This window comes from Agelaius phoeniceus, chromosome 3, assembly GCF_051311805.1.
Source record: "Agelaius phoeniceus isolate bAgePho1 chromosome 3, bAgePho1.hap1, whole genome shotgun sequence".
Classification (NCBI taxonomy): Eukaryota; Metazoa; Chordata; class Aves; order Passeriformes; family Icteridae; genus Agelaius; species Agelaius phoeniceus.
This window is the reverse complement of record NC_135267.1, coordinates 2290791-2313210: the sequence shown is the minus strand read 5'-3', so window position 1 is coordinate 2313210 and position 22420 is coordinate 2290791. Positions and strand designations below refer to the sequence as shown.

General features: G+C 38.9%; 1 protein-coding gene across 3 annotated transcripts in view; it reads left to right on the top strand.

Annotated features, from left to right (window-relative positions):
- NCOA1 (nuclear receptor coactivator 1) overlaps positions 1-22420 on the top strand; it is a 143677-nt gene that overhangs the window by 19384 nt on the left and 101873 nt on the right. For all 3 annotated transcript variants that reach the window (XM_077176468.1, XM_077176466.1, XM_077176469.1), the window contains exon 4: positions 16117-16283. In XM_077176468.1, coding sequence (XP_077032583.1) covers positions 16117-16283 — 167 coding nt within the window. The remainder of the gene's footprint in view (positions 1-16116; positions 16284-22420) is intronic.

Sequence of the window (22420 nt, the reverse complement as noted above, 5' to 3'; positions counted from 1 at the left end):
TCAGGGAAAATTCAAGGAAAATAGGGAAGAAAATCAGGAAAAAATTGGGACAAAGTTGGGGAAAAATTGGGAAAAAATTTGGGAAAGTGTCAGAAAAAAATCAGGAAAACATCAGGGAAAATTTGGGGAAGATTCAAGGAAAAATCAGGAAAAATGCATGGGAAATTTGGAGAATTTGGGAAAAAATTGGGGCAAATTTGGGGAAAAATTGGGAAAAAATCAGGGGAAAATTCGGGAAAAGATCAGGGGAAAATATGGAAGAAAATCGGGAAAAAATTGGGGCAAATTTGGGGAAAATTGGGAAAAAATCGGGGGAAAATATGGAAGAAAATCAGGAAAGAATTGGGGCAAAGTTGGGGGAAAATTGGGAAAAAATCAGGGAAAAATTGGGGCAAATTTGGGGAAATATTGGGAAGAAATCAGGGGAAAATTCGGGGAAAATTTGGGGGAAAAGAGGGAAGAAAATCAGGGAAAAATTGGGGGAAAATTGGGAAAAAAATCAGGAAAAAATTGGGGAAAATTGGGGGAAAATTCAAGGAAAAATCAGGAAAAATGCATGGGAAATTTGCAGAATTTGGGAAAAAATCGGGGGAAAATTTGGGCGAAATTCAGGGGAAATTTGGGGAAAATTCAGGGGAAAAGAGGGAAGAAAATCGGGAAAAAATTGGGACAAAGTTGGGGAAAAATTGGGAAAAAATCGGGGAAAAATTCAGGGAAAATTCAGGGGAAAATAGGGAAGAAAATTGGGAAAAATTGGGAAAAAATCGGGGGAAAATTCGAGGAAAATTCAGGGGAAAATAGGGAAGAAAATTGGGAAAAATTGGGAAAAAATCAGGGGAAAATTCGGGAAAAATCAGGAAAAAATCAGGGAAAATTTGAGGAAAATTCAAGGAAAAATCAGGAAAAATGCATGGGAAATTTGCAGAATTTGGGAAAAAATCGGGGGAAAATTTGGGTGAAAATTCGGGGAAAATTCAGGGGAAATTTGGGAAAATATCAGAAAAAAATCAGGGAAAAATTGGGAAAAAATCGGGGGAAAATTCAGGGGAAATTTGGGAACGTATCAGAAAAAAATCAGGAAAAGATCAGGGAAAGTTCAAGGAAAAATCAGGAAAAATGAATGGGAAATTTGGAGAATTTGGGAAAAAATCGGGGGAAAATTTGGGGAAAAATTGGAAAAAAATTGGGAAAAAATTGGGAAAGAATGAGGAAAAATTGGGGGAAATTCGGGAAAAAATCAGGGCAAATTTGGGGAAAAATTGGGACAAAATCGGGGGAAAATTCAGGGGAAAATAGGGAAGAAAATCGGGAAAAAATTGGGAAAAAATCGGGGGAAAATATGGAAGAAAATCGGGAAAAAAATGGGGCAAATTTGGGGGAAAATTGGGAAAAAATCGGGGGAAAATTCAGGCAAAGATCAGGAAAAAATCAGGGAAAATTCGGGGAAAATTCAGGGGAAAATAGGGAAGAAAATCAGGGAAAAATTGGGGCAAATTTGGGGAAAAATTGGGAAAAAATCGGGGGAAAATTTGGGAAAAGATCAGGAAAAAATCAGGGAAAATTTGAGGAAAATTCAGGGGAAAATAGGGAAGAAAATCGGGAAAAATTGGGGCAAATTTGGGGAAAATTCAAGGAAAAAGCAGGAAAAATGCAGGGGAAATTTGGAGAATTTGGGAAAAGATTGGGGGAAAATTCGGGAAAAGATCAGGAAAAAATCAGGGAAATTTGGGGGAAAATTCAGGGGAAAAATCAGGAAAAATGCATGGGAAATTTGGAGAATTTGGGAAAAAATCGGGGGAGAATTCGGGGAAAAATTGGGAAAAAATTGGGAAAAAATTGGGCAAGAATGAGGAAAAATTGGGAGAAATTCGGGAAAAAATCAGGGCAAATTTGGGGAAAAATTGGGAAAAAATCGGGGGAAAATTCAGGGGAAAATTCAGGGGAAAATAGGGAAGAAAATCGGGAAAAAATTGGGACAAATTTGGGGGAAAAATTGTGAAAAAATCGGGGGAAAAATTGGGGAAAAATTCAGGGGAAAATAGGGAAGAAAATCGGGAAAAAATTGGGAAAAAATTGGGACAAATTTGGGGGAAAATTCAGGGGAAATTTGGGAAAAGATCAGAAAAAAATCAGGGAAAATTCAAGCAAAAATCAGGAGAAATGCATGGGAAATGTGGAGAAATTGGGGGAAAAAATTGGGGCAAATTTGGGGAAAAATTGGGAAAAAATCGGGGGAAAATTCGGGAAAAGATCAGAAAAAATCAGAGAAAATTTGGGAAAAAATCAGGGGAAAATAGGGAAGAAAATCAGGGAAAAATTGGGGCAAATTTGGGGAAATTCAGGGGAAATTTGGGGAAAATTCAAGGAAAAAGCAGGAAAAATGCATGGGAAATTTGGAGGATTTGGGAAAAAATTGGGGGAAAATTTGGGGGAAATTCAGGGGAAATTTGGGGAAAAATTGGAAAAAATTGGGAAAAATTGGGAAAGAATGAGGAAAAATTGGGGCAAATTTGGGGAAAAATTGGGAAAAAATCAGGGGAAAATTTGGGAAAAATTCAGGGGAAAAGAGGGAAGAAAATCGGGAAAAAATTGGGGAAAATTTGGGGGAAAATTGGGAAAAAAATGGAGGAAAATTCGTGAAAAGATCAGGAAAAAATCAGGGAAAATTCAAGGAAAAATCAGGAAAAATGCATGGGAAATTTGGAGGATTTGGGAAAAAATTGGGGGAAAATTCGGGAAAAGATCAGGAAAAGATCAGGAAAAAATCGTGGAAAATTCGAGGAAAATAGGGAAGAAAATCGGGAAAAAATTGGGACAAATTTGGGGAAAAATTGGGAAAAAATTTGGGAAAGTGTCAGAAAAAAATCAGGAAAACATCAGGGAAAATTTGGGGAAGATTCAAGGAAAAATCAGGAAAAATGCATGGGAAATTTGGAGAATTTGGGAAAAAATTGGGGCAAATTTGGGGAAAAATTGGGAAAAAATCAGGGGAAAATTTGGGAAAAGATCAGGGGAAAATATGGAAGAAAATCGGGAAAAAATTGGGACAAATTTAGGAAAAAATTGGGAAAAAATCGGGGGAAAATTCAGGAAAATATCAGGAAAAAATCAGGGAAAATTCGAGGAAAATTCAGGGGAAAATAGGGAAGAAAATTGGGAAAAATTGGGGCAAATTTGGGGAAAAATTGGGAAAAAATCGGGGGAAAATTCGGGAAAATTCAGGGGAAAATAGGGAAGAAAATCGGGAAAAAATTGGGAAAAAATCAGGGGAAAATTCGGGAAAAATTCAGGGGAAAATAGGGAAGAAAATCGGGAAAAAATTGGGGCAAAGTTGGGAAAAAATCGGGGGAAAATTTGGGAAAAATTCAGGGGAAAATAGGGAAGAAAATCGGGAAAAAATCGGGGGAAAATCGGGGGAAAATTGGGAAAAATCGGGGGAAAATTTGGGAAAAGATCAGAAAAAAATCAGGGAAAATTCAAGGAAAAATCAGGAGAAATGCATGGGAAATTTGGAGAAATTGGGAAAAAATTGGGGGAAAATTTGGGGAAAAATCGGGAAAAAATTGGGAAAGAATGAGGAAAAATTGGGGAAAATTAGGGAAAAAATCGGGGAAAATTTGGGGAAAATGCGAGGAAAATTTAGGAAAAATTTGGGAAAAAAAATCTGGAAAAATGGGGCACAATTTGGGGAAAAATTGGGGAAAATTGAGAAAAAAAATCAGGGGAAAATCCAGGGAAAATTCAGGAGAATTCAGGGAAAATTCAGGGGAAATTCAGGAAAAAATTGGGAAAATTTTGGGGAAAATGAGGGGAAAATTTGGAGAAAAATTGGGAAAAAATTGGAAAAATGTGAGAGAAATTGGGTGAAAATTCAGGAGGAAATCAGGAAAAATTGGGAAAAAATCAGAGAAAAATTGGGGGAAATGAGGAGAAAATTCGGGGGAAATGTGGGAAAAGATCAGGAAAAAATCAGGAAAAAATTGGGGAAAATTTGGGGAAATTCAAGGAAAAATTAGGAAAAAATTGGAGGAAATTTGGGAAAAAATTGGGGGAAAAATGTGAGAGAAATTGGGAGGAAATTCAGGAGGAAATCAGGAAAATTTGGGAAAAAATCAGAGAAAAATTGGGGGAAAATTGGGGAAAATTCAGGGGAAGTTTGGGAAAAAAATCAGAAAAAATTGAGGAAAATTGGAGAAAATTCAGGAAAAAAAGGGGAAAATTCAGGGGAAAATTTTGGAAAAAAATTGGAAAAAATCAGGGGAAAATTGGGAAAAAACTGGGAAAAATGTTGGAAAATGGTGAAGAAATGGAGTAGGGAAAAAATGGTGAAAAATCAGGAAAAAAGCAGAAAATTTGGGGAAAAAACTGGGGAAAAGAGTGAGGAATAACTGTGAAAAAATGAGAAAAAAATCAGGAAAAGTTGGGGAAAAAAAGGGGAAAAAATGGGGAAAAGGAGGGAAAAAAGTGGGAAAAAGCAGTAAAAAAAAGAAAAAAAAAGGCTGGAAAAAAGCAGGAAAATTTGAGGAAAAAATTGTGAAAAAATAAGGAAAAAGTGGGGAAAAATCAGGGAAAAATGGGGAAAAACTGGGATGAAATGTGAAAAGAATGGGGAAAAATTGTGGAAAAAAATAGGAAAAAATGGGGGGAAAAGGGGGGGAAAATGGAGAAAAAAAACAAAAAAAAATTTCAAAGAAACCCTGAAAAAAATGGGCAAAATTTGTGATAAATGTATGAAAAATATGAGAAAAATTTGGGAAACAGTGGGGGAAAATTGGGAAAAATTTGGGAAAAATCAGGAAAAAATATTGGGAAAAAACTGGGAAGAAATGGGAAAAAATCAGGAAAAATGGGGAGAAAAGGGAGGGAAAATGGGGAAAAAAGGGGGGGAAAAGCCTGGAAAAATTGGAAAAAAATCCCTGGAAAAATCAGGAAAAACTGGGAAAAATTGGTTAAAAAAATGGGAAAAAATTGGGGAAAATTGGGGAAAAACAGGGGAAAAATCAGAGAAAATTGGGAAGAAAAGCAGGGGAAAATTTGGGAAAAAAGTGGTGAAAAGTCAGGGAAAAAGGGGAGGGAAAAGCAGGAAAAGCCAGGGGGAAAAAGGCAGAAAAATGATAAAAAAATGGGGGAAAAAATCAGGAAAAACTGGGAAAAAAGTGGAAAAATTTGAGAAAAATATTGGGGACAAAGTGGAAAAATCAGGAGAAAATATTGGGAAAAAACTGGGAAGAAATGGGGAAAAAATCAGGAAAAAACGGGGAAAACCCCTGGAAAAATGGGGAAAAATCAGGAAAAATGAGGGGAAAAATAATGGAAAAATTGGAAGAAAAGCAGGGGAAAAATGGGAAAAAAGTGGTGAAAAGTCAGGGAAAAAGGGGAGGAAAAAGCAGGAAAATCCAAGGAAAAAAGGCAAAAAAATGAGAAAAAAATGGGGAAAAATCAGGAAAAAAATCAAGAAAAAGTGGGAAAAAAATGGGGAAAAATTGGGAAAAATCAGGCAAAAATATTGGGAAAAAACAGGGGAAAAATCAGGGGAAAAGGGGAGGGAAAAGCAGGAAAATCCAGGGAAAAAGGGGAAAAAAATGATAATAAAATGGGGAAAAATCAGGAAAAAATCAGGAAAAAGTGGGAAAAAATGGGGGAAAAAGTGGGAGAAAATGGGGAAAAATCAGGAAAAAATATTGGGAAAAAAGTGGGAAGAAATGGGAAAAAAATCAGGAAAAATGGGGAAAAAATGGGGAAAAAATCGGGAAAAAGGGGGGGAAAACCTGGAAAAAATGAAAAAAAAAAAACTGGAAAAATCAGGGAAAAATATTGGAAAAATTTGGGGAAAATTGGGAAAAAATTGGTGAAAAATCAGAGAAATCACAGGAAAATTTGGGAAAAAAAATGGGAAAAAAGTGGGGAAAAGTCAGGGAAAAAGGGGAGGGAAAAGCAGGAAAAGCCAGGGGGGAAAGGCAGAAAAAATGATAAAAAAATGGGGAAAAATCAGGAAAAAAATCAAGAAAAAGTGGGAAAAAATGGGGAAAAATTGGGAAAAATCAGGCAAAAATATTGGGAAAAAACTGGGAAAAAAATAGGAAGAAACGGGGAAAAAAATCAGGAAAATCAGGAAAAAAGTGGGGAAAATGGGGAAAAAATCAGGGAAAAAACTGGGAAAAATTGGGAAAAAATGGGGAAAAAATCAGGAAAAATGGGGCAAAAAAGGGGGAAAAAGCATGGAAAAAATGAAAAAAAATCCCTGGAAAAACTGGAAAAAATTGGGGAAAATTGGGGAAAAATCAGGGAAATCCCAGGAAAATTTGGGAAAAAAGTGGGGAAAAGTCAGGGAAAAAGGGGAGGGAAAAGCAGGAAAATCCAAGGGAAAAAGGCAAAAAAATGAGAAAAAAATGGGGAAAAATCAGGAAAAATCAGGGAAAAAAAGGGAAAAAAATGGGGAAAAATCAGGAAATATTGGAATACTTGAAAAAGGAGATAAAATTGAATTATTTTGTGTTTTTGGCAGCGCGGAGAAGCGGCGGCGGCAGCAGGAGCAGCGCTACCTGGCCGAGCTGGCTGAGCTGCTCTGAATGGGGAAAATTGGGGAAAAAATTGAGGAAAATTGGGGAAAAAATTGGGGAAAATTGGGAAAAAACAAGGGGAAAAATTAGGAAAAAATATTGGGAAAAAAGTGGTGAAAAGTCAGGGAAAAGGGGAAGAAAAAGCAGGAAAATCTAGGGAAAAAGGCAAAAAAATGAGAAAAAAATGGGGAAAAATCAGGAAAAAATCGGGAAAAATCAGGAAAAATATTGGGAAAAAAGTAGGAAAAAACTCGGAAGAAATGGAGAAAAATCAGGAAAAATGGGGAAAAAAGCCTGGAAAAAATCAGGAAAAAAATCCTGGAAAAACTGGAGAAAAATGGGAGAAAAATTGGGAAAAGTGGGGAAAAATTGGGGAAAAAACAGGGAAATCACGGGAAAATTCAGTTAAAAAAGGGAAAAAAGTGGTGAAATTCAGGGGAAAAGGGGAGGAAAAAATCAGGAAAAAATGGGGAAAAAGTGGAAAAATCAGGGAAAAATATTGGAAAAAAAGTGGGAAAAATGGGGAAGAAATGGGAAAAAATCAGAAAAAATGGGGAAAAATCCTGGAAAAATCTGGGAAAAATCGGGAAAAAACAAGGGAAAAAATCAGTGAAAATTGGGAAGAAAAGCAGGGGAAAATTTGGGAAAAAAGTGGTGAAAAGTCAGGGAAAAAGGGGAGGAAAAAGCAGGAAAATCCAAGGAAAAAAGGCAAAAAAATGAGAAAAAAATGGGGAAAAATCAGGAAAAATTGGGAAAAAATTTGGAAAAATCAGGGAAACTTGGAGAAAAAGCAGAATTTTTGGAAAAGGGCATAAAATTGGAATTATTTTGTGTTTTTGGCAGCGCGGAGAAGCGGCGGCGGCAGCAGGAGCAGCGCTACCTGGCCGAGCTGCTCTGAATGGGGAAAAATTGGGGAAAATTGGGGAGAAAATCACGAAAAATTGGGAAAAAAGAAATGGGAAAAATTAGGAAAAAATATTGGGAAAAAAGTGGTGAAAAGTCAGGGAAAAAGGGGAGGAAAAAGCAGGAAAATCTAGGGAAAAAAGGCAAAAAAATGAGAAAAAAATCAGGAAAAATCAGGAAAAAATCAGGAAAAATTCGGGAAAAAAGTGGGAAAAATCAGGGAAACTTGGAGAAAAAGTGGAATACTTGGAAAAGGGAATAAAAAGTGAATTTTTTGTGTTTTTGGCAGCGCGGAGAAGCGGCGGCGGCAGCAGGAGCAGCGCTACCTGGCCGAGCTGGCCGAGCTGCTCTGAATGGGGAAAAATTGGGGAAAATTGGGGAGAAAATCAGGAAAAATTGGGAAAAAAGAAATGGGAAAAATTAGGAAAAAATATTGGGAAAAAAGTGGTGAAAAGTCAGGGAAAAAGGGGAGGGAAAAGCAGGAAAATCCAAGGAAAAAAGGCAAAAAAATGAGAAAAAAATCAGGAAAAATCAGGAAAAAATCAGGAAAAATTCAGGAAAAATTTGTGAAAAATCAGGGAAACTTGGGTAAAGATTGGAATACTTGAAAAAGGAGATAAAATTGAATTTTTTGTGTTTTTGGCAGCGCGGAGAAGCGGCGGCAGCAGGAGCAGCGCTACCTGGCCGAGCTGGCTGAGCTGCTCTGAATGGGGAAAAATTGGGAAAAAAATGGGGAAAAATCAGGAAAAATCAGGGAAAAAAAGGGAAAAAAATAGGGAAAAATCAGGAAAGATTGGAATACTTGAAAAAGGAGATAAAATTTGAATATTTTGTGTTTTTGGCAGCGCGGAGAAGCGGCGGCGGCAGCAGGAGCAGCGCTACCTGGCCGAGCTGCTCTGAATGGGGAAAAATTGGGGAAATTGGGGAGAAAATCAGGAAAAATTGGGAAAAAAGAAATGGGAAAAATTAGGAAAAAATATTGGGAAAAAAGTGGTGAAAAGTCAGGGAAAAAGGGGAGGAAAAAGCAGGAAAATCCAGGGAAAAAAGGCAAAAAAAATGATAAAAAAATGGGGAAAAATCAGGAAAAATCAGGAAAAAATAGGGAAAAATCAGGGAAACTTGGAGAAAAGGCAGAATTTTTGGAAAAGGGAATAAAATTTGAATTTTTTGTGTTTTTGGCAGCGCGGAGAAGCGGCGGCGGCAGCAGGAGCAGCGCTACCTGGCCGAGCTGGCTGAGCTGCTCTGAATGGGGAAAATTGGGGAAAATTGGGAGAAAATCAGGAAAAATTGGGAAAAAAGAAATGGGAAAAATCAGAGAAAATTGGGAAGAAAGTGGGAAAAAACTGGGAAGAAATGGGAAAAAAATCAGGAAAAAATGGGGAAAAATTGGGAAAAAAAGGGAAAAATAAAGGGGAAAAATAATGGAAAAATTGGAAGAAAAGCAGGGGAAAAATGGGAAAAAAGGCAGGAAAAAAGCTGGAATGAAGTAGGAAAAAACCATGGGAAAAGCAGGAACAGGTGGAAAAAAGGGAGAAGAATTGGGGAAAAGTGGGGAAAAATCAGGGAAAATTTGGGAAAAAAGTGGTGAAAAGTCAGGGAAAAAGGGGAGGGAAAAGCAGGAAAAGCCAGGGGGGAAAAGGGAAAAAAAATGATAAAAAAATGGGGAAAAATCAGGAAAAATTGGGAAAAAATTGGGGAAAATCAGAGAAAATGGGGAAGAAAAGCAGGGGAAAATTTGGGAAAAAAGTGGGAAAAAAGTGGTGAAAAGTCAGGGGAAAAGGGGAAGAAAAAGCAGGAAAAGCCAGGGGGAAAAGGGTAAAAAAAAGATAAAAAAATGGGGAAAAATCAGGAAAAAGTGGGGAAAAATTTGGGGGAAAAATTGGAAAAATCTGGAAAAAATATTGGGAAAAAAAGTGGGAAAGAATTGCGAAAAAATGGGGAAAAAATCGGGAAAAAGGGGGGGAAAACCTGGAAAAAATGAAAAAAAAAACCCTGGAAAAATCAGGGAAAAATATTGGAAAAATTTGGGGAAAATTGGGAAAAAATTGGTGAAAAATCAGAGAAATCCCAGGAAAATTTGGGAAAAAAAATGGGAAAAAAGTGGTGAAAAGTCAGGGAAAAAGGGGAGGGAAAAGCAGGAAAAGTCAGGGGGGAAAAGGGGGAAAAATGATAAAAAATGGGGAAAAATCAGGAAAAGTTGGGAAAAAATAGGGAAAAAATGGGGAAAATGGGGGAAAAAAGTGGGAGAAAATGGGGAAAAATCAGGAAAAAATATTGGGAAAAAAGTGGGAAGAAACGGGAAAAAAATCAGGAAAAATGGGGCAAAAAGGGGGGAAAAAGCCTGGAAAAAATTGGAAAAAAACCCCTGGAAAAAATGGGAGAAATTGGGAAAAATTGGGAAAAAATGGGAAAAAATCAGAGAAAATTGGGAAAAAACAGGGGAAAAATCAGGGGAAAAGGGGAGGGAAAAGCAGGAAAATCCAGGGAAAAAGGGGAAAAAAATGATAAAAAAATAGGGAAAAATCAGGAAAAATCAGGAAAAAATTGGGGAAATCCCAGGAAAATTTGGGAAAAAAATGGGAAAAAAGTGGTGAAAAGTCAGGAAAAAGGGGAGGGAAAAGCAGGAAAAGCCAGGGGGAAAAGGGGAAAAAAATGATAAAAAAATGGGGAAAAATCAGGAAAAATTGGGGAAAAAGTGGGAAAAAAGCAGGGAAAATGGGGAAAAAGCCTGGAAAAATGGAAAAAACCCTGGAAAAATCAGGAAAAATTGGGAAAAAATGGGGGAAAAATCAGGGAAAAATTGGGAAGAAAAGCAGGGGAAAAATGGGAAAAAAGTGGGGAAAAGTCAGGGAAAAAGGGGAAGAAAAAGCAGGAAAAGCCAGGGGAAAAAGGCAAAAATAATGATAAAAAAATGGGGAAAAATCAGGAAAAAATGGGAAAAATTTGGGAGAAAATAGGGAAAAATCAGGAAAAAATATTGGGAAAAAAGTAGGAAAAAATCAGGAAAAATGGGGAAAAATTGGAAAAAATGGGGGGAAAATGGGGGAAAAATGAAAAAAAAAACCCTGGAAAATTCAGGAACAAGTATTGGGAAAAATTGGGAAAAGCAGGAGAAAAATCAGGGAAAAATGGGGAAAAAAAGGGGGGAAAAGCCTGGAAAAATTGGAAAAAAAGTCCCTGGAAAAATCAGGAGAAACTGGGAAAAATTGGTAAAAAAAATGGGAAAAAATTGGGGAAAAATGGGAAAAAACAGGGGAAAAATCAGGGAAAAGTGGGAAGAAAAGCAGGGGAAAAATGGGAAAAAAGGCAGGAAAAAAGCTGGAATGAAGTAGGAAAAAACCATGGGAAAAGCAGGAAGAGGTGGAAAAAAGGGAGAAAAATTGGGGAAAAAGGGGAGGAAAAAGCAGGAAAAGCCAGGGGGAAAAGGGGAAAAAAAAGAGAAAAAATTGGGGAAAAATCAGGAAAAAATCAGGAAAAAGTGGGAAAAAAGTGGGGAGAAAAGTGGGGAAGAAGGGGGGGAAAATGGGGAAAAATCAGGAAAAAAAATTGCGAAGAAATGGGAAAAAATCAGGAAAAAATGGGGAAAAACCCTGGAAAAATCAGGGAAAAATTGGGAAAAAATAGGGAAAAAATAGGGAAAAATCAGGGAAACTTGGGGAAAATTTGGAATACTTGGAAAAGGAGATAAATTGGAATTTTTTTGTGTTTTTGGCAGCGCGGAGAAGCGGCGGCGGCAGCAGGAGCAGCGCTACCTGGCCGAGCTGGCTGAGCTGCTCTGAATGGGGAAAATTGGGGAAAATTGGGGAAAAATCAGGAAAAATTGGGAAAAAAGAAATGGGAAAAATCAGAGAAAATTGGGAAGAAAGTGGGAAAAAACTGGGAAGAAATGGGAAAAAAATCAGGAAAAAATGGGGAAAAATGGGAAAAAAAGGGAAAAATAAAGGGGAAAAATAATGGAAAAATTGGAAGAAAAGCAGGGGAAAAATGGGAAAAAAGGCAGGAAAAAAGCTGGAAAAAACCATGGAAAAGCAGGAACAGGTGGAAAAAAGGGAGAAGAATTGGGGAAAAGTGGGGAAAAATCAGGGAAAATTTGGGAAAAAAGTGGTGAAAAGTCAGGGAAAAAGGGGAGGAAAAAGCAGGAAAAGCCAGGGGGAAAAGGGGAAAAAAATGATAAAAAAATGGGGAAAAAATGGGGAAAAAAATCAGGAAAAAAATTGGGGGAAAAATTGGGAAAATGGGGAAAAATGGGGGTAAAATGGGGAAAAGGGGGGAAAAAGCCTGGAAAAAAATTGGAAAAAAAACCCTGGAAAAATCAGGAAAAACTGGGAAAAATGGGGGAAAAATGGGAAAAAATAGGGGAAAAATCATGGAAAAATGGGAAGAAAAGCAGGGGAAAAATGGGAAAAAAGGCAGGAAAAAAGCTGGAATGAAGTAGGAAAAAAAAAACATGGGAAAAGCAGGAACAGGTGGAAAAAAGGGAGGAGAGATGGGGAAAAGTGGGGAAAAATCAGGGAAAATTTGGGAAAAAAGTGATGAAAAGTCAGGGAAAAAGGGGAGGGAAAAGCAGGAAAAGCCAGGGGGAAAAGGGAAAAAAAAGATAAAAAAATGGGGAAAAATCAGGAAAAATGGGAAAAAATTGGGGAAAAAATCAGGGAAAATGGGGAAAAAGCCTGGAAAAATCAGGAAAAACTGGGGAAAAATATGGAAAAAATGGGGAAAATGGGGGAAAAAGTGGGAGAAAATGGGGAAAAATCAGGAAAAAATATTGGGAAAAAAGTGGGAAGAAATGGGGAAAAAATCAGGAAAAATGGGGAAAAAAGGGGGGGAAAAGCCTGGAAAAAATTGGAAAAAAAAACCCTGGAAAAACTGGAAAAAATTGGGGAAAATTGGGGAAAAATATTGGGAAATTACAGGAAAATTTGGGAAAAAAATGGGAAAAAAGTGATGAAAAGTCAGGGAAAAAAGGGGAGGGAAAAGCAGGAAAATCTAGGGAAAAAAGGCAAAAATAATGATAAAAAAATGGGGAAAAATCAGGAAAAAAATCAGGAAAAAGTGGGGGAAAAATCAGGAAAAAATATTGGGAAAAAATAGGAAGAAATGGGGAAAAAAAATCAGGAAAATCAGGAAAAAAGTGGCGAAAATGATAAAAAAATCAGGGAAAAAACTGGGAAAAATTGGGAAAAAATGGGGAAAAAAAGGGGGAAAAAGCATGGAAAAAATGAACAAAAAAATCCCTGGAAAAACTGGAAAAAATTGGGGAAAATTGGGGAAAAATCAGGGAAATCACAGGAAAATTTGGGAAAAAAGTGGTGAAAAGTCAGGGGAAAAGGGGAGGAAAAAGCAGGAAAAGCCAGGGGAAAAAGGCAAAAAAAAAGATAAAAAAATGGGGAAAAATCAGGAAAAATCAGGGAAAAATCAGGAAAAATTCGGGAAAAAATGGGGAAAAATCAGGAAAAAATGGATTTTTTGGAAAAGGGAATAAAAAGTGAATATTTTGTGTTTTTGGCAGCGCGGAGAAGCGGCGGCGGCAGCAGGAGCAGCGCTACCTGGCCGAGCTGGCTGAGCTGCTCTGAATGGGGAAAATTGGGAAAAATTGGGGAGAAAATCAGGAAAAATTGGGAAAAAAGAAATGGGAAAAATCAGAGAAAATTGGGAAAAAAGAAATGGGAAAAATTAGAAAAAAATATTGGGAAAAAAGTGGTGAAATTCAGGGAAAAGGGGGAGGAAAAAGCAGGAAAATCCAGGGAAAAAAGGCAAAAATAATGATAAAAAAATGGGGAAAAAATCAGGAAAAAAATCAAGAAAAAGTGGGAAAAAATGGGGAAAAATTGGGAAAAATCAGGCAAAAATATTGGGAAAAAACTGGGAAAAAAATAGGAAGAAACGGGGAAAAAATCAGGAAAATCAGGAAAAAAGTGGGGAAAATGGGGAAAAAGTCAGGGAAAAAACTGGGAAAAATTGGGAAAAAATGGGGAAAAAATCGGGAAAAATGGGGCAAAAAGGGGGGGAAAAGCATGGAAAAAATGAAAAAAAAATCCCTGGAAAAACTGGAAAAAATTGGGGAAAATTGGGGAAAAATCAGGGAAATCACAGGAAAATTTGGGAAAAAAGTGGTGAAAAGTCAGGGAAAAAAGGGGAGGGAAAAGCAGGAAAATCCAGGGAAAAGAGGCAAAAAAATGATAAAAAAATGTGGGAAAAATCAGGAAAAAATGGGAAAAAAGTGGAAAAATTTGAGAAAAATATTGGGGAAAAAGTGGGGAAAAAACTGGGAAGAAATGGGGAAAAAATCAGGAAAAAACGGGGAAAACCCCTGGAAAAATGGGGAAAAATCAGGAAAAATTAGGGGAAAAATAATGGAAAAATTGGAAGAAAAGCAGGGGAAAAATGGGAAAAAAGTGGTGAAAAGTCAGGGAGGAAGGGGAGGAAAAAGCAGGAAAATCCAAGGAAAAAAGGCAAAAAAATGAGAAAAAAATGGGGAAAAATCAGGGAAAATCAGGAAAAAAAAAGGGAAAAAAATGGGGAAAAATCAGAAAATATTGGAATACTTGAAAAAGGAGATAAAATTGAATTATTTTGTGTTTTTGGCAGCGCGGAGAAGCGGCGGCGGCAGCAGGAGCAGCGCTACCTGGCCGAGCTGCTCTGAATGGGGAAAAATTGGGGAAATTGGGGAGAAAATCAGGAAAAATTGGGAAAAAAGAAATGGGAAAAATTAGGAAAAAATATTGGGAAAAAAGTGGTGAAAAGTCAGGGAAAAAGGGGAGGAAAAAGCAGGAAAATCTAGGGAAAAAAGGCAAAAAAATGAGAAAAAAATGGGGAAAAATCAGGAAAAATCAGGGAAAAAAAGGGAAAAAAAATGGGGAAAAATCAGGAAAAAATGGATTTTTTGGAAAAGGGAATAAAATTTGAATTTTTTGTGTTTTTGGCAGCGTGGAGAAGCGGCGGCGGCAGCAGGAGCAGCGCTACCTGGCCGAGCTGCTCTGAATGGGGAAAATTGGGAAAATTGGGGAAAAATTGGGAAAAAATAGTGAAAAAATTGGGGAAAAGTCAGGAAATCACAGGAAAATATTGGGAAAAAATGGGAAAAAAGTGGTGAAAAGTCAGGGAAAAAGGGGAGGAAAAAGCAGGAAAATCCAAGGAAAAAAGGCAAAAAAATGAGAAAAAAATCAGGAAAAATCAGGAAAAATCAGGAAAAAATCAGGAAAAAATTTGGAAAAATCAGGGAAACTTGGAGAAAAAGCAGAATTTTTGGAAAAGGGAATAAAATTGGAATTATTTTGTGTTTTTGGCAGCGCGGAGAAGCGGCGGCGGCAGCAGGAGCAGCGCTACCTGGCCGAGCTGGCCGAGCTGCTCTGAATGGGGAAAATTGGGGAAAAAAAATTGGGAAAAATTGGAAAAAATAGTGAAAAAATTGGGGAAAAGTCAGGGAAATCACAGGAAAATATTGGGAAAAAATGGGAAAAAAGTGGTGAAAAGTCAGGGAAAAAGGGGAGGAAAAAGCAGGAAAAATCCAAGGAAAAAAGGCAAAAAAATGAGAAAAAAATCAGGAAAAATCAGGAAAAAATCAGGAAAAAATCAGGAAAAAATTTGGAAAAATCAGGGAAACTTGGAGAAAAAGCAGAATTTTTGGAAAAGGGAATAAAATTGGAATTATTTTGTGTTTTTGGCAGCGCGGAGAAGCGGCGGCGGCAGCAGGAGCAGCGCTACCTGGCCGAGCTGCTCTGAATGGGGAAAAATTGGGGAAAAAAATTGGGAAAAATTGGGAAAAAATAGTGAAAAAATTGGGGAAAAGTCAGGGAAATCACAGGAAAATATTGGGAAAAAATGGGAAAAAAGTGGTGAAAAGTCAGGGAAAAAGGGGAGAAAAAGCAGGAAAATCCAAGGAAAAAAGGCAAAAAAATGAGAAAAAAATCAGGAAAAATCAGGAAAAATCAGGAAAAAATCAGGAAAAAATGGGGAAAAATCAGGAAAAATCAGGGAAAAAAATGGGGAAAATCAGGAAAGATTGAATACTTGAAAAAGGAGATAAATTGGAATTATTTTGTGTTTTTGGCAGCGCGGAGAAGCGGCGGCGGCAGCAGGAGCAGCGCTACCTGGCCGAGCTGGCTGAGCTGCTCTGAATGGGGAAAAATTGGGGAAAATTGGGGAAAAATAGTGAAAAAAATGGGGAAAAATCAGGAAAAATTCAGGAAAAAAGTAGGGAAAAAGTAGGGAAAAATCAGGAAAAAAATGGATTTTTGGAAAAGGGAATAAAATTTGAATTTTTTGTGTTTTTGGCAGCGCGGAGAAGCGGCGGCGGCAGCAGGAGCAGCGCTACCTGCCGAGCTGGCTGAGCTGCTCTGAATGGGGAAAATTGGGAAAAAAGAAATGGGAAAATCAGAGAAAATTGGAAAAAAGAAATGGGAAAAATTAGGAAAAAATATTGGGAAAAAAGTGGTGAAAAGTCAGGCAAAAAGGGAAGAAAAAGCAGAAAAGCCAGAGGGAAAAAGGGAAAAAAATGATAAAAAAATGGGGAAAAATCAGGAAAAAATCAGGAAAAAATTGCTAAAAATTGGGAAAAATCAGGAAAAAATTTGGAAACATCAGGGAAACTTGGAGAAAAAGCAGAATATTTGGAAAAAGGAGATAAATTGGAATTATTTTGTGTTTTTGGCAGCGCGGAGAAGCGGCGGCGGCAGCAGGAGCAGCGCTACCTGGCCGAGCTGGCTGAGCTGCTCTCGGCCAACCTGGGCGAGCTCGACTCCCTCGGGGCCAAACCCGAGCAGGGGCAGATCCTGAAGAAAACGGTGGATCAGATCCAGCAGATCAAACGGATGGAGCAGGGTGGGGAAAATATGGGGGAAATTGGGGGAAAAATGGGGGAAATATGGGGAAAATTGGGGAAATATGGGGGGAAATATGGGGGAATAGGGGGGAAAACTGGGGGAAAATTGGGGAAAATTGGGGGAAAATTGGGTGAGATATGGGGAAATATGGGGGAAATATGGGGGGAATAGGGGGGAAACTGGGGGAAAAATGGGGGAAAAATTGGGGGAGATATGGGGGAAATATGGGAGAAAGTGGGGGGAAAAGGGGGGAAATACGGGAGAAAGTGGGGGAAATACGGGGGAAATATGGGGGGAAATAGGGGAAAAATGGGGGAAAATATGGGGGAGATATGGGGGAGATACGGGGAAATTCGGGAAGATTCGGGTAAAAGTTGAGGAAAATTTGGGAAAATGGAGAAAAATATGGGGGAAAGTGGGGGCAAATATGGGAAAATATGGGGGAAATAGGGGGAGATATGGGGAAATTTGGGGGAAAATATGGGGGAATAGGGGGAAATATGGGGAAAATATGGGGAAATGCAGGGGAAATATGGGGGAAATTATGGGGGAAATATGGGGGAATAGGGGGAAATTTGGGGGAAATATGGGGAAGTATGGGGGAAATTTGGGGGAAAAATGGGGGAAATATGGGGGAAATGGGGGAATACGGGGGAGATATGGGGGAAAGTGGGGGAAAATTGGGGGAAATATGGGGAAAGATGAGGGGAAATATGGGGAAATAGGGGGCAAATAGGGGAGAAAATATGGGAGAAATAGGGGGGAGATATGGGGGAAAGAGGGAGGAAATTTGGGGGGAAAATGGGGGGAAGTATGGGGGAAAATGGGGGAGATATGGGGGAAAATGGGGAGATATGGGGAAAATATGGGGGAAGTATGGGGGAGATAAGGGGAAAATATGGGGGAAAGATGGAGAAAATTTGGGGAAGATTCGGGTAAAAGTTGAGGAAAATTTGGGAAAAATGAAGAAAAATATGGGGAAAGTGGGGGAAATATGGGGGAAAGATGAGGGGGAAATATGGGGGAATAGGGGAGAAAATATGGGAGAAATAGGGGGGAAATACGGGGGGAATAGGGGAAATATGGGGAAATATGGGGAAATTCAGGGAAGATTCAGGTAAAAGTTGAGGAAAATTTGGGAAAAATGGAGAAAAATATGGGGAAAGTGGGGGCAAATATGGGGGAAATAGGGGGGAAATATGGGGAAAATTCAGGGAAGATTCGGGTAAAAGTTGAGGAAAAATTGAGAAAAATATGGGGGAAAGTGGGGGAAATATGGGAAAAAAATGGAGAAAAATATGGGGGAAATTCGGGGAAAATTCAGGTAAAAGTTGAGGAAAATTTGGGAAAAATGGAGAAAAATATGGGGAAAATATGGGGGAAAATGGGGGAAATATGGGGGAAATATGGGGAACATTCAGGAAGATTCGGGTAAAAGTTGAGGAAAATTTGGGAAAAATGGAGAAAAATATGGGGGAAATATGGGGGAAATATGGGGGAAAATATGGGGGAGATATGGGGGAAAATATGGGGGAAATATGGTGGAAAGTGGGGGGAAATATGGGGAAAAATATGGGGGAAATATGGGGGATATAAGGGGGAAAATATGGGGGAAATGGGGAAAATTATGGGGAAATATGGGGGAAATATGGGGGAAAAATTGGGGAATGTGGGGGAAATATGGGGGGGAAATTTGGGGAAAGTGGGGGAAAGTGGGGGAAATAGGGGGGAAAAATTGGGGGAAATATGGGGAAAATGGGGGAGATATGGGGAAATATGGGGAGATAAGGGGGAAATATGGGGAAAAATGGAGAAAATTTGGGGAAGATTCGGGTAAAGTTGAGAAAATTTGGGAAAAATACGGGGAAAGTGGGGGGAAATATGGGAGAAAAATGGGGAAATATGGGAGAAATATGGGGAAAATTCGGGGAAGATTCGGGGAAGATTCGGGTAAAAGTTGAGGAAAATTTGGGAAAAATGAAGAAAAATATGGGGGAAAGTGGGGGAAATACGGGGGAAATGGGAGGAATATGGGGGAAAAATTGGGGGCAGTGTGAGGGAAATACGGGGAAATATGGGGGGGAATATGGGGAGGATACGGGGAAATAGGGGGGAAAAATTGGGGGGAAAATGGGGAAATATGGGGGAAATAGGGGGGAAAAATGGGGGAAATAGGGGGGGAAAATTGGGGGAAAAATGGGGGAAATATGGGGGGAAAATTGGGGGTAAATTGGGTGAGATATGGGGGAAATATGGGGGAAATACGGGGGGAATAGGGGGGAAACTGGGGGAAAAATGGGGGAAAATTGGGGGAGATATGGGGGAAATATGGGGGAAAGTGGGGGAAAAATTGGGGGAAATATGGGGGAAGTATGGGGGAAATAGGGGGAAGTATGGGGGCAAATAGGGGAGAAAATATGGGAGAAATAGTGGGGAAATATGGGGGAAAGAGGGAGGAAATAGGGGGAAAATTTGGGGGAAGTATGGGGGAAATATGGGGGAAATATGGGGCAAAATGGGGGAAAATAGGGGAAGTACGGGGGAAATATGGGGAAAATAGGGGGAAATAGGGGGAAAATTTGGGGGAATTATGGGGGAGATATGGGGGAAATATGGGGGAAAAATGGGTAAATATGGGGGAATATGGGGAAATAGGGGGGAAATATGGGGAAATACGGGGGGAATAGGGGGGAAAGTGGGGGAAAAATGGGGGAAATATGGGGGAAATTTGGGGGAAAGATGAGGGGAAATATGGGAAATAGGGGGCAAATAGGGGAGAAAATATGGGAGAAATGGGGAAATATGGGGAAAGAGGGAGGAAATAGGGGGGAAAATATGGGGGAAATATGGGAAAATTTGGGGGAAATTTGGGGGAAAATATCGGGAATATTTGGGGAAGATACGGGTAAAAGTTGAGGAAAATTGAGAAAAATTTGGGGGAAATATGGGGGGCATTTGGGAAAAATTTGGGAAAAATTGGGGGAAATATGGGGGAAATATGGGGGAAATTCGGGGAAGATTCAGGTAAAAGTTGAGGAAAGTTTGGGAAAAACGGAGAAAAATGGAGAAAAATATGGGGGGAATATGGGGGAAATATGGGGGGAATAGGGGGGAAAGTGGGGGGAAAATTGGGGGGAAATTGGGGAAATTGGGGGAAAATTGGGGGAAAATTGGGGGAAAAATGGGGGAAAAATGGGGAAAAATATGAAGGGAATATGGGGGAAATATGGGGGAGATATGGGGGAAAATATGAGGGAAATATGGGGGAAATTTGGGGAAGATTCAGGTAAAAGTTGAGGAAAATTTGGGAAAATGGAGAAAAATATGGGGGAAAGTGGGGAAAAGTGGGGGAAAATGGGGAAAAAATGGGGAAAAAATGGGGGAAATGTGGGGGAATATGGGGGAAATAGGGGGGACATTTGGGGAAAAGAGTGAAAAGTTTGGGGAAGATTGGGGTAAAAGTTGAGGAAAAATTGGGAAAAATATGGGGGAAAATGTGGGGGAAATAGGGGGGAAATGGGGGAAAAATGGGGGAAAGATGGGGGAAATATGGGGAAAATAGGGGGAAATACGGGGGGAATATGGGGGGAAAATTGGGGAAAAATGGGGGAAAAATGGGGGGAAGTATGGGGGAGATATGGGGAAAATATGGGGGGAAAAGTGGGGGGAAAATGGGGGAAAAATGGGGGAATATGGGGGAGATATGGGGGAAAAATTGGGGGAAAAATTGGGGGAAATATGGGGGAAAAATTGGGGAAGTGGGGGAAATGGGGAAAATATGGGGGAAATATGGGGGAAGTATGGGGGAGAAATTGGGAGAAAAATTGGGAGAAAAATTGGGAGAATGTGAAGGAAAATTCAGGGAAAAATTGGGAAAATTTTGGGGTGAATAAGGGGAAAAATAGGCAAAAAATCAGGAAAAATTCGGGGAAAATGTGGGGGAAATTCGGGGACGATTTGGGTAAAAGTTGAGGAAAATTTGGGAAAAATCTGAGAAAAATGTGGGGGAAATATGGGGGAAAATATGGGGGAAATATGGGGGAAATTTGGGGAAGATTCAGGTAAAAGTTGAGGAAAATTTGGGAAAAATGGAGAAAAATTTGGGAAAAATATGGGGGAAAGTGGGGGAAATATGGGGGAAATATGGGGGAAATATGGGAAAATTCAGGTAAAAGTTGAGGAAAATTTGGGAAAAATGGAGAAAAATATGGGGGAAAGTGGGGACAAAAATGGGGAAAAATGTGGGGGAAATATGGGGAAAATTCAGGGAAGATTCGGGTAGAGGCTGAGGAAAATTTGAGAAAAATGGGGAAAAATATGGGGGAAAGTGGGGGCAAATATGGGGGAAATATGGGGAAAATTCAGGTAAAAGTTGAGGAAAATTTGGGAAAATGGAGAAAAATATGGGGAAAGTGGGGGAAATATGGGGGAAAATATGGGGGAAATATGGGGGGAAAATGGGGAAATATGGGGGAAATATGGGGGAAAAATATGGGGAAAATTTGGGGAAGATTCAGGTAAAAGTTGAGGAAAATTTGGGAAAAATGGAGAAAAATATGGGGGAAAGTGGGGGCAAAAATGGGGAAAAATGTGGGGGAAATATGGGGGAATATGGGGGAAATTCAGGGAAGATTCGGGTAGAGGTTGAGGAAAATTTGAGAAAAATGGGGAAGAATATGGGGGAAGTATGGGGGAAGTATGGGGGAAATAGGGAGAAAATTCAGGTAAAAGTTGAGGAAAATTTGGGAAAATGGAGAAAAATATGGGGGAAATTGGGGGGAAATATGAGGAAAAAATATGGGGGAAATATGGGGGAGATAAGGGGGAAATAGGGGGGAAAGTGGGGAAAAATGGGGGAAATATGGGGGAGATATAGGGGAAAATATGGGGAAGATTCAGGTAAAAGTTGAGGAAAATTTGGGAAAAATGGAGAAAAATATGGGGGAAATATGGGGAAAATATGGGGGAAAATTGGGGGAAATATGGGGTAAATTTGGGGGAAATTGGGGAAAAATATGGGGGAAATATGGGGAAAAATTGAAAAATTTGGGGAAGATTCGGGTGAAAAATTTGGGAAAAATGCAGGAGAAATTTGGGGACAAGACAGGGAATATTTAGGGAAAAATTGGGAAAAATTTCGGGGGAAAAAAGGGAAAGAATAGGCAAAAAGTCTAATTTTTAGTAAAAAGTCTAATTTTAGGGTAAAATTTGGGGAAAAAAATAAGAAGAACTCACAGGAAAATTCAGGAAAAATTTGGGGAAAATTCAAGCAACATTTTAAAAATGGGGGAAGTTTGGAAAAATTGGGGTAAAATCAGGGAAATTTTGGGAAGAATTTTGGGAAAAATGCAGGGAAAAATGGGGGAAAATTTGGGAAAAAAATATGGAAAAATTGGGGGAAATTGGGGAGAATTCAGGTGGAATTTTGGGGAAAATTCGAGGAAAAATTTGGGGAAAAATGCAGGAGAAATTTGGGGAAAATTTGGGGAAAATCAGGAAAATTCAGGGAAAATTGGGAGAAAATTGGGGGGAAAAAATCTGGTAAAATTTGGGGAAAAAAAAGAACTTACAGGGAAAATTCAGGGAAAATTTGGGGAATATTCAGGGAAAATTTTAAAAATGGGGGAAGTTTGGGAAAATTGGGGTAAAATCAGGGAAAATTTGGGAAGAATTTTGGGAAAAATGCAGGGGAAAATCCAGGGAAAAATGGGGGGAAATTTGGGAAAAAATAATGGAAAAATCGGGGGAAATTGGGGAGAATTCAGGTGGAAATTTGGGGAAAAATCAGGAAAAATTTGGAGAAAATTTGGGAAAAAATGCAGGAAAAATTTGGGGAGAATTTGATAAAAAATGCGGGGGAAATTCAGGGACAACACAGGGAATATTTGGGAAAAATTTGGGGAAAATCCATGGAAAATTCAGGGAAAATGCATGAAAAGTTTGGGAAAATTGGGGTAAAATTAGGGAAAAATTTTGGGAAAAATTTTGGGAAAAATGCAGGGAAAAATGGGGGAAAATTTGGGAAAAAATTATGGAAAAATCGGGGGAAATTGGGGAGAATTCAGGTGGAAATTTGGGGAAAATTCGAGGAAAAATTTGGGGAAAAATGCAGGAGAAATTTGGGGAAAATTTGGG